Source organism: Oncorhynchus kisutch, linkage group LG19 (assembly GCF_002021735.2).
Source record: "Oncorhynchus kisutch isolate 150728-3 linkage group LG19, Okis_V2, whole genome shotgun sequence".
Classification (NCBI taxonomy): domain Eukaryota; kingdom Metazoa; phylum Chordata; class Actinopteri; order Salmoniformes; family Salmonidae; genus Oncorhynchus; species Oncorhynchus kisutch.
In genome coordinates this window covers 13,716,077-13,732,431 of record NC_034192.2, presented here as the reverse complement: position 1 = coordinate 13,732,431, position 16,355 = coordinate 13,716,077, and the positions used below count along the sequence as shown (strand labels likewise).

The window sequence follows — 16,355 nt, the reverse complement described above, 5'->3', positions numbered from 1 at the left end:
TATTAAGCCTACTAATTCAACACATATTAGGCCAACCAATTCTATTAGGACTACTAATTCTACACATTAAGTCTACTAATTATATTAGACCTACTAATTCTACACATATTACGTCTACTAATTCTACACATATTAAGTATACTAATTCTATTAAGCCTACTAATTCTACACATATTAAGTCTACTAATTCTATTAGACCTACTAATTCTACACATTAAGTCTACTAATTATATTAGGCATACTAATTCTACACATATTAGGCCTACTAATTCTACACATATTAGACCTACTAATTCTACACATATTAAGTCTACTAATTCCATCAGGCCTACTAATTCTACACATTTTAAGTCTAATAATTCTATTAAGTCTACTAATTCTATTAGGCCTACTAATTCTACACATATTAATTCTACCAATTCTACACATATTAGACCTACTAATTCTACACATATTAATTCTACTAATTATATTAGGCCTACTAATTCTACACATATTAGACCTACTAATTATATTAGGCCTACTAATTCTACACATATTAAGTCTACTAATTATATTAGGCCTACTAATTCTACACATTAAGTCTACTAATTCTATTAGACCTACTAATTCTACACATATTAGGCCTACTAATTATATACATAGACCTACTAATTCTACACATTAATTCTACAAATTCTATTAAGCCTACTAATTCTACACATTAAGTCTATAGGCCTACTAATTTTACACATTAAGTCTACTAATTATATTAGGCCTACTAATTCTACACATATTAATTCTACCAATTCTACACATATTAGACCTACTAATTCTACACATATTAATTCTACTAATTATATTAGGCCTACTAATTCTACACATATTAGACCTACTAATTCTACACATATTAGGTCTACTAATTATATTAGGCCTACTAATTCTACACATATTGAGTCTACTAATTCTATTAGGCCTACTATTACCACACATTTTTATCGTATTATTTCTGCCTTAAGGGCTCCTCCTGGTGGTTCTGAAGTGACGTAACACATCTGCAACAGGATTGAGCAGAATTTATCCACTACAGGATATCTATCCCATTAGTAATTTACTAAATCCTTCTGAACGGATCCTCTTAATTTGTGTCCATTTTATAGGTGAAAATAAATCATCCTGCCAAGTATGCTAATTCAAGGTTTCTAAATGCTGGTTTCATTGCTTTATGAGATTTATACAAAAAAGTAAGTTGTGTGAATACAGTTTAGGTCATTTAAGTTCAAATTCATTGAGGTGGTTTCCCAAAATATATCGTAAATTCCCTTGGGAAGAATAAAAGATAGGAGTCAACAGTTTTGAAAAAGACCATTTGCTTTTCTTGAAAAATAAATAAAACGTAGGCTCGTTAAAACATGAATTTAAAGTGCACATACGGGGAAAAATGAACATTTACCACAGATTAAGAACATACATTCGACAATGATAAAATTAAATACACATTCCATGTCATCAAGTTTAGCAGGCCCTGGACCAGCTGAAATGCACTTGTGGCCTTGGTTAAAACCACTACAGTAATTTAGCAACTGATACCAATCGAACCAGAAGAACTACTTGTACCGTTTTAATTTATGTACATACAGTAAATCAAATCAGTATACCTTTAAATAATTTTGATAAGGAAAATATTTCAGAGGCGTGCAGTTCATGTTTGTTAACTGACCGTTAAGACTTATAAAAGCCGCTTAAAAACTTGTTTGGCAAACGTACCGTTTAGTCTGACCACGTTTACATGCACACCAATATTCCGTTATTATTCGGGGTACCCAAGTACTCTCTTGAGTTGACACACGTAAACATCATATCTCTTTTACAATAACCCGAAAAAGTTTGTATCCCGGTTATGAGAAACCCGGATAAAATGCCTTGGATTTGCTGCTTAGATGGGATACTGTGGCATGCAAACATCTTATCCCGTTTACTGTTGTTTTTCGCAGTCTGTGTGGGCTCAGTTTCAGGTATAATGGGTGTTGTGTGATGTTTTCATCTGAATGTTAAACAAATCACTTCCAAAAGTAGGCAAACTGCTCAGTTCCATCCACCATGATAATTTATTTTTGCCGATACTCCATCCTGGACCGTGTAGCGTAATTTAGACAACTTTCTGTTTACAATTTCCGACATTTGGAAGGACATTTGTTTGTCAACTATAGTTAGATACATGCAGCTTCTCTTCGGTCATAACTTGTTGCCCCAGAAGACGAAATAAAGTAGTGCTCAACAGAATCATGGCCCTTACATTGACAGAATGAGTGCATTAGTAATCTAGTTAAAACCGGTAAAGTTGTCTGTTTCGTTTAGGGACCCGGGGAGAACTGTGAAAATATTTGGTCTTTGCAAAATGCCCAAATGTCATCAGGTTGACTGGTTTTAGTGAAATTAAAAGCTGAGAAAACGATGAAATTGGTTTATGATAAGACTTTAGTCTGTCTTGGGTGCATATTTTAAGTGGTTGAAATACTGTCTGCTTGCATAACAGTGTCAACGAAAACACACGCACTTGCATTTCCTCAAGAGATGCTGAAAGAATTCGTATTTCTCCACTCCTGTTTCCTAGACAAAATTAACATTTGTTGTGTAATTTCACTACAAGAAATGCATAATTCTGCAAGAGTTAATATTATATTACGCTGTATGTGAAAGGTTATAGGCCAAATTTCAGTTAATATTTAACCAAAATCAATTTCAAATGAGGAATAATCCGTTTATTCATCGGTACAGGGATACTTGTGAGCGGGATATCAAAAGTGCATGTAAACAGCTTAACCCGAATAAGCCCTTCTGCGGGATACCAGCTACTGTCCACAATACCTTGCACATGTAAACGTGGTCACTGACTACAGTGTGTGCTACAGGCAATGACTAAAAATCCACCGAGCGGACGTGTGTGAGATTCTATGAGTGAGTGATGGAGAGTTTTGTGTGTCTTTGAAATCTGATCTCTACTAAGCAAATGAGCAGATTCAATCATTCTATACAAGTAATCATTATACACTCCAGTAAACTGGTAAAGGAATTGGAATAATCGTTAGCTGCTTGGAACTTCCTATCTTTGACTACAAACATTGAGAGGGCCCTGCCCCCACTCGTAAAAGGCGCTGAAGTAATATCTTTAAAAAAAAAAAAACGTGTTTCTGACCAAATATATACATAGACTGGACACATTCATAGACATGTTGTACATACGTCTACAGTAGTGATCAGTGGACATAGTCTGACTGACAGGCAGTAGGCCCCATAGGGAAGGAGTAGGAAACAACATGGCCCCCCGTGAGGAAGGCTTCACAGCTCGTTTGTCCGTGCCCGTCTCTCCCTCCACATGGCCCGAATCTCAGTCACAATCAGCGGCAAGATGAAGACTATGCTGCAGCCGGTCTGTGAGACGATCAAATAACAGGACCAAATATGTCACCAACAGGGACAACACAGTGCCTTATGTAAGATGCTCCTGAGGAGAATGAGTGACTCATTTCTGGAAGACATGAACATTGTCTCACATTATGGGTTAGACATGATGATCTTACCATGACGATGAAGAAGTAGAAGACAAACATCCAGCCCAGCTTGCTCTCGATCACTGATACCAAATACTGGAAGACAAGGTAAAAAAACTCATCATTAAATCACTGGAAAGCACATATTTCTGTGTCTATGCATGTACTGTATGTATGTGTGTACTTTCTCGGTCTCTAGTGTGTGTTACCTGTCCCACTGCAGCTCCAATACTCCCGGTCCCGTCCACTATGCCGGTGACGGTAGCCAGAGCCTCCTGACTGCCCCTGAGGGCCTCCTGTCGCCCCAGGTCTGCAGAGATGGCTGAGCTGATCATGTTGGACGGTCCTCCTATGAAGAAACCTGTGGTGGCCAGGAGAGCTGCATTCACCACCTGGTCCGGAGGGGAGTCTGAGGGGGGGACAACACAGGGTTAATTCACACATTTTTGTTTTTTTGTGGATTGTGTATGAGACAGCAAGGGATGTGGTTCTATTTTTCTTTTTCCGCCATCACGGGCTCCCCTTTGGTGGTCTAAAATTGGCATAAAACACAATGAACCATTTCCATTTTTTCCCTTAAATAAATTAGATCACATTAAAATGGAATGTTGGCCTGAATAATATAGTGAAATGTTTTGGGCTAGAAAAAGGAGGACGGCAGATGAAAGAAGGAGGAGTACTCACGACTGTAACCCACCAGGGCTCCCATAGCCAGCAGCAGACTGACGGCTAACACTGGAGCTCTCTTCCCCATGAAGTCTGAGATCAGGCCCTGGATCGTACCACCTGTGAGTGAGTGAGTGAGTGAGTGAGTGAGTGAGAGAGAGAGAGAGAATACACTATTTCCTGTACCGTCTAAAGGGGTCTACACAGTCGTTCCAAAAATCCAGTCGCACAACTGTACGTGGAACTACGTAGAGAGCGTTGCAAACGGACCTCCGTCGGCTCCGTTGGCGTAGACTGTGTAGACCCCTTTAGACGGCATAGATAAATGACTCCGCATAGCTAGCTAGGATGTTACCACATCTAAACCGTAGTCAACAACACCAATGTCATTCATATTAACCAGTCCATACAGCCAGCGTTAACTAGGCCTGGGCCGTAACACTCACCTATGATGCCTCCCACGTCGTACCACACAGAGAGCCTGTCGGCCTGGGCCTCCTTCCAGCCAAAGTTCCTGCTCAGGTAGAAGGGCAACCAGAAGAAGAAGGAGTAGTTGACCAGCTTCAGACAGGCGTACGCCAGGGAATACTGGGGAGAGAGGATGACAGTCACCAGTTACTGGATGAGCCATCTCAGAAAGCCAGAACTAAAATCTTCAGATCGTCAGATGCTCCATAATACAATACTTGCTTTATTGGTCCATTTGTTCAGAGAAAGATACTAATGCAACTAGCGACGTGTTCACCCCCTCCTAAACAAAACTGTCAGCCAAAGAATTGAGATAGAATGGAAACTCATAAACCGGGAGGGGCAGATAGCAGAGAGGATGATAAGATGCTAGATATAGAAATAGATAAGGATATAGACAGGGGGGGGGGGGGGGGTGAATGAAAGAGGGCGATAGGAGGGTGAGTGCAAAAGAGAGAGTGGGTGACCGCCGACCAGAGTTAGGGAGGTCATGCGAAAGAGACAGAGACACAAAGAGAGCTCTAGTAATATCCCACTCACAGGCAGCACTCCGGGAAGGCAGAAGGCCTGGCAGAATCCGATGGCTTTGGGTGTTTCCCGCGGCTCCTCATCCCCCTGCTGGATGGTGTAGTACCCTCCGTCACACACCTCCTCCGATCCCTCCTCATCCTCTTCATCACTCATCAGAGGCCTGTGGCTGTCTGCGTCTCTTTCCACTGGTCTCAGACCTGTTTCTGACTCCAAACACAAACCTGATGGGACAGAGAAACACCACTCTTCATCAAAAGAGTCAAAGTATATTGTAGCTAAACTCAGCAAAACTAAATGCGTTTATTTTCAGCAAACGTAATGTGTAAATATTTGTATGAACATTACAAGATTCAACAACTGAGAAATAAACTGAACAAGTTCCACAGACATGTGACAGACAGAAATTGAATAATGTGTCCCTGAACAAGGGGGCGGGGGGGCAGTATCTGGTGTGGCCACCAGCTGCATTAAGTACTGCAGTTCATCTCCTCCTCATGGACTGCACCAGGTTTGCCAGTTCTTGCTGTGAGATGTTACCCCACTCCTCCACCAAGGCACCTGCAAGTTCCCGGACATTTCTGGGGGGGGAATGGCTCTAGCCCTCACCCTCCGATCCAACAGGTCCCAGACGTGCTCAATGGGAATGAGATACAGGCTCTTCACTGGCCATAGCAGAACACTGACATTCCTGTCTTGCAGGAAATCACGCACAGAACGAGCAGTATGGATGGTGGCATTGTCATGCTGGAGGGTCATGTCAGGATGAGCCTGCAGGAGGGGCATGAGGGAGGAGAATGTCTTCCCTGTAACGCACAGCGTTGAGATTGCCTGCAATGACAACAACCTCAGTCAGATGATGCTGTGACACACCGCCCCAGACCGTGACGGATCCTCCACCTCGATCCCGCTCCAGAGTACAGGCCTCGGTGTAACGCTCATTCCTTCGACGATAAACACAAATCCGACCATCACCCCATGTGAGACAAAACCGCAACTCGTCAGTGAAGAGCACTTTTTGCCAGTCCTGTCTGGTCCAGCGACGGTGGGTTTGTGCTCATAGGCGACGCGGTTGCCGGTGATGTCTGGTGAAGACCTGCCTTACAACAGGCCTACAAGCCCTCAGTCCAGCCTCTCTCAGTTTGAAATATCCAATAAATGTCGTTCCACTTCATGATTGTGTCCCACTTGTTGTTGATTCTTCACAAAAAAATACAGTTTTATATCTTTATGTTTGAAGCCTGAAATGTGGCAAAAGGTCGCAAGGTTCAAGGGGGCCGAATACTTTCGCAAGGCACTGTATATGCAACAGTTTGGGCAGCCTGGCTCATTGCGGACTAATTTGCCAGAATTCTACGTAATTATGACATAACTTTGAAGGTTGTACAATGTAACAAGAATATTTAGACTTAGGGATGCCACCAGTTAGATAAAATACCGAACGGTTCCGTATTTCACTGAAATAATAAACGTTTTGTTTTCGAAATGATAGTTTCCGGATTCGACCATATTAATGACCAAAGGCTCGTATTTCTGTGTGTTATTAAGTTATAATTAAGTCTATGATTTTATATTTGATAGAGCAGTCTGACTGAGCGATGGTAGGCAGCAGCAGGCTCGTAAGCATTCATTCAAACAGCACTTTTGTGCGTTTTGCCAGCAGCTCTTCGCAAGCACAGCGCTGTTTATGACTTCAAGCCTATCAGCCTAATGGCTGGTGTGACCGATGGGAAATGGCTAGCTAGTTAGCGGGGTGCGCGCTAATAGCATTTCAAATGTCACTCGCTCTGAGACTTGGAGTAGTTATTCCCCTTGCTCTGCAAGGGCCGCAGCTTTTGTGGAGCGATGGGTAACGCTGCTTCGAGTGTGGCTTTTGTCAATGTGTTCCTGGTTCGAGCCCAGGTAGGGGCGAGGAGAGGGACGGAAGCTATACTGTTACACTGGCAATACTAAAGTGCCTATAAGAACATCCAATAGTCAAAGGTATATGAAATACAAATGGTAGAGAGAGAAATAGTCCTATAAATACCATATTAACTACAACCTAAAACCTCTTACCTTGGTATATTGAAGTCTCATGTTAAAAGGAACCACCAGCTTTTATATGTTCTCATGTTCTGAGCAAGGAACTGAAACGTTAGCTTTTTTACATGGCAAATATTGCACTTTTACAACACTTTGTTTTTGCATTATTTAAATCAAATTGAACATGTTTCATTATTTATTTGAGACTAAATAGATTTTATTGATGTATTATATTAAGTTAAAATAAGTGTTCATTCAGTATTGTTGTAATTGTCATTATTACAAATAAATACTTTTTAAAAATAATTTAAATTGGCCATTTAAATCGGTATCTGCTTTTTTTGGGGGTCCTCCAATAATCGGTATCATGTTGAAAAATCATAAATCGGTCGACCTCTAGTTTATATGTGCTTTATATCATATTCCACACACACACACACACACACACACACACACACACACACACACACACACTTTTTTAACTTCCTCAAGGAACAATAACAATTAATGTCAAGAGAATTGAAACAAACAATTAGATGGCACAGAAGGGAGGAAGTTGCTTCAATGTTTATTCTATTCTACTGAGCCATTTACTTTATGCTCGTACTCTTATCTTGTATTATTTTCGAGAAGGAACCAGCAAGTAAGCATTTCATTGGACGGTGGTGTACCATGCGTATCCTGTACACACGACTAATAGAACTTGAGACTTGAAGTGAAAGAATGTACAGTATGACACAATGATAGGGAGACAATGCCAGACCAATGAGGGAAACTGGACATATGCGGACCTAATACTCACCCACTTCTTTAGGGGAGGTGAGCAGACCAAAGAACACCACCACCCCACCAGCAAACTGCAGCACTGAAGTGACCAGGAAGGCATACTGCAGAAACACAGCAAAACACTGGGGTGACTTGTATTGTGAATTGTGCTGTTCGTGCTATGTAGCTAACTATGTAGCAAGAGGTTGAGAGAAAGACACCACCACATAACTTCACTTTTCTCTCAACAACAATGTAGTGACATTTTCTAGAGACTTACTAACTAGACCATGCCAGGTATTGTCTATGCTACATAGCATGTCCGTTTTTCATCTAGACTTTATTTAAAAAAAAAGGTGAGTCCCAGAGCGGATCTGTAATAGGTATATCTGTGTGTGTCTGCACTCACCTCATAACCGTACTTGAGAACACTGGATGCCAGGAAAGCGCCCAGGATGTTCCCAACAGACGCACAGGCACTCCACAGGCCAAACACAAAACCTCGCCTGGAGGGAGGAGGAGACATACAGCGGTTACTCTCAAGAACATGCACAACACACACACGACATGCTCAACACAATACTCAATTAGAACCTTGTCTTCTAGAATACAACAGAACCAAGAATAAATCGGTACATCACAGGGTCGTTCCGTATGATTTCAATCACTTTCTGACGGCACCCCCTTTGATGTAAAATAAAGTCTTAGATTATGTAAAAATAGGGTCTAAACTACAACATTTGTGAAAATTAGTCAAATCTGAGGTCACTTGTTTTTAGATAAATAACGTTTATGCATAAAAAAGTTTCTTAAAATTAAATCATCTATCATAAATCATAGAATAGACTAAAAACCCCGTTTGTAAGCTTTTAAATGATATCAAACCCAACCTTTTATCTTTATCTGTGCTAAAGACATGGATGTCTCATGGTAGGGTGGGGAATTGTTACAAGTTTTGGTTTTTCCATTTATGTTTTATGGTTGGACTTTAGCACGTATAGCTCGTTAGCACGTAGGGCGCACCGATTGGTGTCACCTTGTTAGTCAGTATTGGATACACCTATGCTGGTTGCCATCTCTTTAGTGGGAAGGCGTTAACCTGTCCTGTCCCAGGCGCTATTTAAGAGCGGCTGGCCCTGTGCTCCAGTTGTCTTGATAGACGCAGAGGGTTAACACCTTCAGTTGGCGCACCCGATTTTGATTTCTAGACAAAAAAATATTTTGTTTTGCTCCACCTTTTTGGTTTGCTTCCTGTCTTTAACCTCGGGTTTTTCTTTCGTTTGCCTCTTTGGCAAATTTAGTGGGCGCCAATGGTGGACGTCTTTTAGGTTCCAGTTGCGGTTGCTAGTCAACTTTCAGTGGACACGCCAGTGTCTTTCAGAACCTCTCCTAAAACCACCCGTTTCATTTTGGTTGTTGGTCATTGACTCTTAGTTCCCCCTTCTGTTTGCGTAACATTTTTGGTTTTCTTGTTGGAGAACGTAACAGTATGCAAAAATAGGTCAACTTTGAACACCTATCTCCTGAATGTTTTGGCATTCAGGTCCAAAAAAAAATAGTTACTTTCTGACCAATTTCACCATGGGCAAACATGTATGAAAGGTTTCAGGCAAATCAAAAGGGGTGCCGTCAGAAAGCGATTGAAATCATATGGAACGACCCCACAGTTAAAGCAATCACCCAAGGCTACTGTTTGTAAAGACAACTTCTGATTGTTGACATTCAAGGACCTTAACTCAATCTGTGAGTGATCTGCATTGATCAGTAGTAATGGGGCAAACAAACACAGTTACAGATGAGGAGATTCTTTTTGACGATATTGCAATATTATTTTGGCGCTAGGTTTGCTGTACCGACACCCAAACTCCAGTATTTTCCCTTCGTAGCTTGTTCGCCATCATATTTTTAGGGTGACCGTTTGTTTTCAGCCCTTTTATTTCCATGACTGACCAAAACTAGTTCTCATGGCTCTCTCAGACATACGGTGAGCAATATCGTTTGGAACACCGAATCGCAATAAAATCACAATATCGAATCACAATACATATAGAATTGGGGGAATCGCAATAAATATTGTATCGCTATCATATCGTAAGGTCCCTGGCAATTCCCAGCCCTAATAATGATCCGTGTTGGAGTATCCTAGTGTCATGGCAGAGAAAGCGATATGATACTCACCCCGACTTGCCGAACCAGTTCCCCATGACTGCCACCACACAGGGCCAGACAGCAGACTGCAGTAGGCCGTTCAGCACCCAAAGACCACAGTACAGGTAGATGTTATAGAACTGCAGCCACTCAGTCAGGGTACCAAACACAAACTCCTGGGAAGTGAAGGAGGGAAAAACAGAAAGTGATATTGGATTACGCCACTAAATAAAACACAGTGAAATATAATGGGATCAAAATGCAGAATCTGCAGTATATATGACTATTGTAGTAATTAGGTTTTCACTAAGTACCGATTGTATAAATCTGTTGTAACAACTGTGTAGATGTATATGAAATATAAAAGCACTTACCACTATGGCTGAACCACACAGACCAAAGCAGAGGACATATCGGAGGTTCATGCGATCTCCAATCACTCCACTCATATATAAGCCCTGCATGAATATTGAACAACACACGCATGTTTACCTTGTCCTCCTGCTTTGACTACGCATCAATGTGCTTGTTTCCATGTCGATAATGAAAGATGGCATTAATGAATTAGCATACATTAGTTTAATGTGCATATTAGCATGTGGCAGGAGAGAGAAGTAAATCTGATCTGACTGATTAGGTTACATTGAGTCACTGTTGCTAGACTACCAACCTAGTAGCCCCCCCCCCCCCCCCCCCCCCCCCCGTGACCCAAGCTGACCCCGACACTCACCACGGCATAGGAAAACAGGAAGATGGTGTCGAGGACACCCAGAAACAGAGTGGCTCCATCGGAGTCGGCAAACAGGTTATTCTGCTCCCATGTCTGGAGGAAGATACAGAATAGACAATCAAAGATACATACAGTAACACAATAACTCAACTTTAGATCATTTAACACAAAAACGTTGTCAGAGTAACTGAGTAAAGGGCTTTATTTAACCCTTAGTATTAGCTGTACTTCATGGTCTGTTTCAACATTATGGTCACGTGCAGAGCACTCGTCAGTAGCGCCACACCTGATAACACTTCCCCATCCACTGCACACAAAGTAAATATTGAGGATCGCACGTGACCAAACACAATGGTGCAAACTGAGGCAAAACAGCAGACATCCAGGACTTAAGTCATTATATCAGAGGTCATCACTCAGGGGAGGAGAAAAGGAGAGATAATTCAAGGAGGAGAATCCACATCCTCCCGAGTACGTACCTCCCCGGGTGAGAAGGCAGGAGAGCTGGCATTCTGCACAGAGGGAGTCCACTGGGCTGAGATGCTCACTTTCACATTACTGAAGGTCTTCCTCGAGGCGTGCAGGAGGACATAGCTGGAGAGAGAGGGAGGGGAGACTTAATAAAGCCCTGTTATATTCCTAGCACAACAAGGGACCAGAAACACCCAGGGTCTTCCAATGCTGTGTTTAGCTGTTTAAAGCAGCTGGTGTGCAGTACTCAGCCCGTTTACAACTACTAGAAATTCCTCAAGACTATAACCTGTAAATAAGAACTCTAGGCTATACGTCGCTTCCTGATGACAGGACCTGGAAAGCAAAACCACAACTTCTTTGGCACAGCCGAGAGGGGTCAAAGGTCAGGGCTCAGAGTGCAGAGGTCAGGATAGGGAATGTGAGAAGAACCGATTCAGCATGAATCTGATTCTTACTGCTCAACTGTCTGACACGTTCACTTTCTCCTACTCTGATAACAACCAGTCTGACCAGGAAGCAAAGGCAGCAATTTTTTCCACAGTGTAATTACAGTGGAGAGCTTTATAAGACTGAGTACTGTAGCTCCAGTCCAGGCATTAGCACTCGTTGGGGCCCCTATTTACTTAAGGAGGATGTTGGCCTATATGAGCACAAGTGAGCCTGTGTATCAAATGCGCATGTATGCTCTGGTATAAGTGCTTGTGTAGAGAGCATTTAGGGAAAGGAGAACTGGAATGAGAACTCTGAACATTCAGAGGGTCTTATAGCAGATCCCTACAAGGCTGGTGGGAGTTCAGTTTACCTAAAGAAGGTGAGGAGGAAGGCGACCAGGTGATGGTGGGTGTACTGCGCCAGGAAGCCACAGCACGGGGACGACATCACAGGGGTCACCAGGAGGGATGGGAAGGGGTGGAGGTCTTCAAGGGAACAGCAGGAGAGGCAGGCAGGAGAGGGAGGGGGTTCAGAGAGGGAAGAGCACCACACTAGTTTATTCAACACTACAGCCTTAGGTCAAAAACACAGCTTTGCCTGAAAAGAGAGAACTGGGGTTTAAAGTCCTATGAGACCAGGTGGATATTTTTCACCATAGCAAATGTAGGTAAAAGGCCAATGATATAAAAGCCACAAACAAGTCAAAGGTCTTGGTCAGCCTCTTCCAAATAAAGATAACCATAAGTTGTTATCATTAACCTACTTCTCACCATGGGACCTTACTGTTAGTCCTACAGCCAACAAACCTTGGAACCTGGCCTGAAAGATGTATCTGGTGTAAACACCCTCTGAATCACATTCTGTCAATAAAGGCAAAACCCCCCCAAAATATTGAGATTTCCTTACCTACTTTTTCCGCAAACGTGTACTCGTTCTAGATAGGAAGAATTTAGCTATGGACAGCAATACATAGCCTTGGGTGCTGTCTTCTTTCTGTCTGCTTCTGTCGCTGGCTAGCAGTGCAGCACTGAAGTGACTCACTCTGGTGATATGTAAAAGCATATGAAATACACTAGCTCGATACTTCTCTTTCACTAAAGATACATTAGGCATCGGATAACACTGCATGGAAATGCAAATATGCAATCAATGTCGAGGTCAAACGGATAAGGACTTACCTGTTTTATTCACATAAACACCGACGCTAGTCTGAGATCATCTGTCTACAGTCCAGTCTGCTACACTGTAGCAATCAGTTTTCTTCATCTGTGGTTTCACGTTTCCTATTGCCACCAACAGGGCTGGAGTGTACCGGAAGTGAACGCATGCAAATAAGAGCCACATGCCCCTAGTTTCAGCCAATCGTGGTGTTTCGAGTCAGTATGTGAAGAAATTAACCAATAGTATTGCGAGTCGTGGAGTAACAGCTCCGGGGGATGCAACCCGCTATAGTTTGTCACCTACGGATCAGCTGTGCCAGTGTCGTCTGATAGAGAGCCAGGAGGCTGTTGTTAGTGCATCTCAAGGTAAATCCTCTCTTTTATTTTAATTCGACGCTTATTTGAGTTTAGAATTAGCATACAGTTCAGAACTGTGTTTCAAGTAGTTTTCACAGTCTCTACGTGCTTGTGATTCTGACACTCTTTTTCTCCCCCATCCACTTTCACTGATTCAAACTGCCTTACCAATTGCTTTAAATACAATGTAAACGGTTGGGTCATTCTGTGGCTGATTCAACCATCTGTTCACTAGAATAAATACATTTGTAGATCATGTCCCTAGCTAAAGTTTTTATTTATTTTAGAAACAAAAAGAAAAGCTTATGTCACACAGCAAGTTTTACAGATGTACCATGCCGTGCTTCCTTTCTACAGTACAGGTTAAAACATGCTTACATGGTTATACTTTTGTCAACCTTACATTGTAATTTGCTTGTGTCAGTAACAAACTGTCAACTAACTGTCAAACCTCTCTCTTTCCTGGGCAGGGAGGCAAGAGCTAACCACCAATATGGCCACAGCACAGTCAGTCTTAATGTTAGCAGTATGTATTCTCATGATAACTGAGTTCATACTGGCACAGAGGGACTACTATGACATCCTAGGTGTGCCAAAAGATGCCTCCGAGCGTCAGATCAAGAAGGCCTTCCATAAGCTAGCCATGAAGTACCATCCTGACCGAAACAAGAGTCCTGGCGCAGAGGCAAAGTTCAGGGAAATAGCTGAGGGTGAGTGCTGTCAACTTCTGTGTTAGGTAGATGGGCACTCCCTCGTCCGTTCCATTAGGGCTCGTTACGTCAAGTCCACATCAAATGTATTGGACGGAGTGTTAATGATTCATCCTGTAGTTGTATTAATACTTTTGTAAACATTTCAACAAGTAATGGGTGTTTTTCCAATCTTTAATATTGTCAGTGTAATGGACATTATCAGGTGAACAAGGAGAGCAGTCGTTGATAATATCAATTTAAAAAATGTATCTGGTTTAATTACAAATTTGCAGGGATAACAATAGCCCGGACAGGAGCAGAACTGGCCTTCACCGAGAAGACTCAATAGCCTAATCAGCAACGGAAAATGTACTGTTAACACCAGCCGAGAAGCTTGTAGGGAGTCAAAAAGGCCAGTGACTTTGTCAGCTACAACAGAACCACCGTGTTCACAGACAATACCATAATAATCAGTGTGTCCTCAGTCCTTGTACCTCCAGTCTGGCGTCAATCACTATCAACAGATGTGAGTTTAATCCATAACAGTCTGCATTGAGTCTAGTGACCAGCAACCCGAGTGCTACAAACAGAACACTGGAAATCATGTGTAATACAGAGAGGGAAAACGTGTAAATATGCTTAACATTGTGTTAATCACTCTAAACTGAATATGAACTTTGTTGATTTTATTAATATTCCCATTACAGTCAGTCATGACATTTTTTATGTTAAAGCATTTGTTGTTTTTCTGATGTCTGTGGACACCAAGAGACTCATGTTTCCTTTCCTTTGCCAGCGTACGAGACGTTATCAGACGATAAGAGGAGACTGGAGTATGACCAGTTTGGACATGGCCCTTCCCTTGGTGAGCCAGGCACAGGAGGTGGGAGGAGTGGACAGCACTTCCACCAGAACTTTAACTTCAACTTTGATGACCTGTTCCGAGACTCTGACCTGTTCGGTCATAACCAGCACTCCCATCATGCCCAGCACAAGAGGGCCTTCAACAGCCACTTCCTGGCCCACCAGGAGGCCCAGAACAGGCATAAGAGACACTTCCAGGGCTCCTTTGGTGGAGAACACTTTGATGACGTGTTTGAGGACATGGAGAAGATGTTCTCGTTTAATGGACACACGGGCGGGGCGGACAGCCGGTTCCAGGGCTCAGCAAAACAACACTGCAGGACAGTGACACAGCGCAGAGGGAACATGGTCACCACATACACAGACTGTTCTTGATTTATTATCACCAGAAACATATTCTACTACTCACTGGGTATGAGTTTAGCTATCGTGGGTATTTTGGAATTACTGTTAATTTAACACTTTGTGGAACATGATTTTGGGTGGTTTTGGAAAAAAAAAAGTGTGCTATAAATGTGTTGATGCCTATGGGCCATAAAACAAACTGTTCTCAAGCAATACCTTTCACTCATTTTGGCTATAATTAAACTGGGCTTATGTATTAGGTTCTTACTTCTGGATAGCATTGCATGTTACGATGCCTCCATTTGGATTTCAATTGACTTTGTTTACATCGTGCTAAGCACCGGCTCTCCCATTTCTCAGGTTCTCTATTGGCTTCCATCTTTGTTTGAGAGTAGCAATTGTATTGAGTTGAAGAAGAAAAAATAAGCATTTTATTTAATGTCCTTTCTATTTTCCTCCTGGAGCATTAAAATTGCTATGCAAAACCAAAGCAATTTCTCTCTTTCAGAAAGAGTTCTTCCAATATCATGACAAATTCAGTGTTATAGCACATTTATATTGCTTATGCCTTGTACTTTTAGAGCTGTTGCATTTGATTGTGGACTCATTGCTTCATTCTCCCCAGTGTGTTAAGTTGCTGTCACTTACTTCAAGGCCCATCTTAAACCTTTCCCGGTTAGGAATAGAGCACATGAGTTGAATCTCATGGTGAAGTTGAAGAGAACCTAGCTATATACATGTATTTAACATGGTTATACACCATTATCAACTGTTACCTCTTGTTTTGTTTTACTGCAAAGTGTGCCTCTTCTGCCATTTTATTATGTGCAATATTTGCAGTCAAGCACCTTTGTTCTGTTGTCTCTTACCTCAACTTTGCTGCCTGATTGTCATTTTGTGTGAAACCAATGTTCAGTTATTGACTGCTGTCTGCACTTTGTTAATCCTAAGGATGATCTATTTTTAATTATTGAAAGGATGAGGATTAGTACTTGTTTGGAAATAAAAATGTATTTACTCTAAGGTCCCTGCAGACTAAAATGTATTTCTACAATTCCTATCATTCTATCCTGTTCTATTCTCTTGGTCCATGGATTTAGATTACTGTAGTATCTTCTAAATGTGTGTATTCTATTCATGCTCTGACATTCGATCAATTAATGTAAATCTC

General features: G+C 41.9%; 2 protein-coding genes across 3 annotated transcripts; one reads left to right on the top strand and one right to left on the bottom strand.

Annotated features, from left to right (window-relative positions):
• Nucleotides 1–1,186: 1,186 nt before the first annotated feature.
• LOC109879110 (sugar phosphate exchanger 3-like) lies at nt 1,187–13,069 on the bottom strand. 2 transcript variants are annotated; one of them, XM_020471296.2, is made up of 15 exons: nt 12,945–13,069; nt 12,673–12,808; nt 12,137–12,251; nt 11,340–11,454; nt 10,861–10,953; nt 10,505–10,588; nt 10,161–10,306; nt 8,392–8,488; nt 8,020–8,104; nt 5,205–5,416; nt 4,643–4,784; nt 4,215–4,316; nt 3,740–3,939; nt 3,561–3,626; nt 1,187–3,411 (listed from the first exon to the last, which is right to left on the bottom strand). In XM_020471296.2, the coding sequence occupies exons 3-15, from the start codon at nt 12,211–12,213 to the stop codon at nt 3,319–3,321; spliced, it is 1,512 nt and encodes a 503-aa protein (XP_020326885.1). In that variant the 5' UTR covers nt 12,214–12,251; nt 12,673–12,808; nt 12,945–13,069; the 3' UTR covers nt 1,187–3,318. The 2 variants fall into 2 exon arrangements, with proteins under 2 accessions (XP_020326885.1, XP_020326886.1); XM_020471297.2 differs by having other exon boundaries at nt 12,677–12,808.
• Nucleotides 13,070–13,182: 113 nt separating this feature from the next.
• LOC109879114 (dnaJ homolog subfamily B member 9-like) lies at nt 13,183–16,211 on the top strand. The gene is made up of 3 exons (XM_020471307.2): nt 13,183–13,292; nt 13,754–13,993; nt 14,772–16,211. The coding sequence occupies exons 2-3, from the start codon at nt 13,777–13,779 to the stop codon at nt 15,212–15,214; spliced, it is 660 nt and encodes a 219-aa protein (XP_020326896.1). The 5' UTR covers nt 13,183–13,292; nt 13,754–13,776; the 3' UTR covers nt 15,215–16,211.
• Nucleotides 16,212–16,355: the final 144 nt, after the last annotated feature.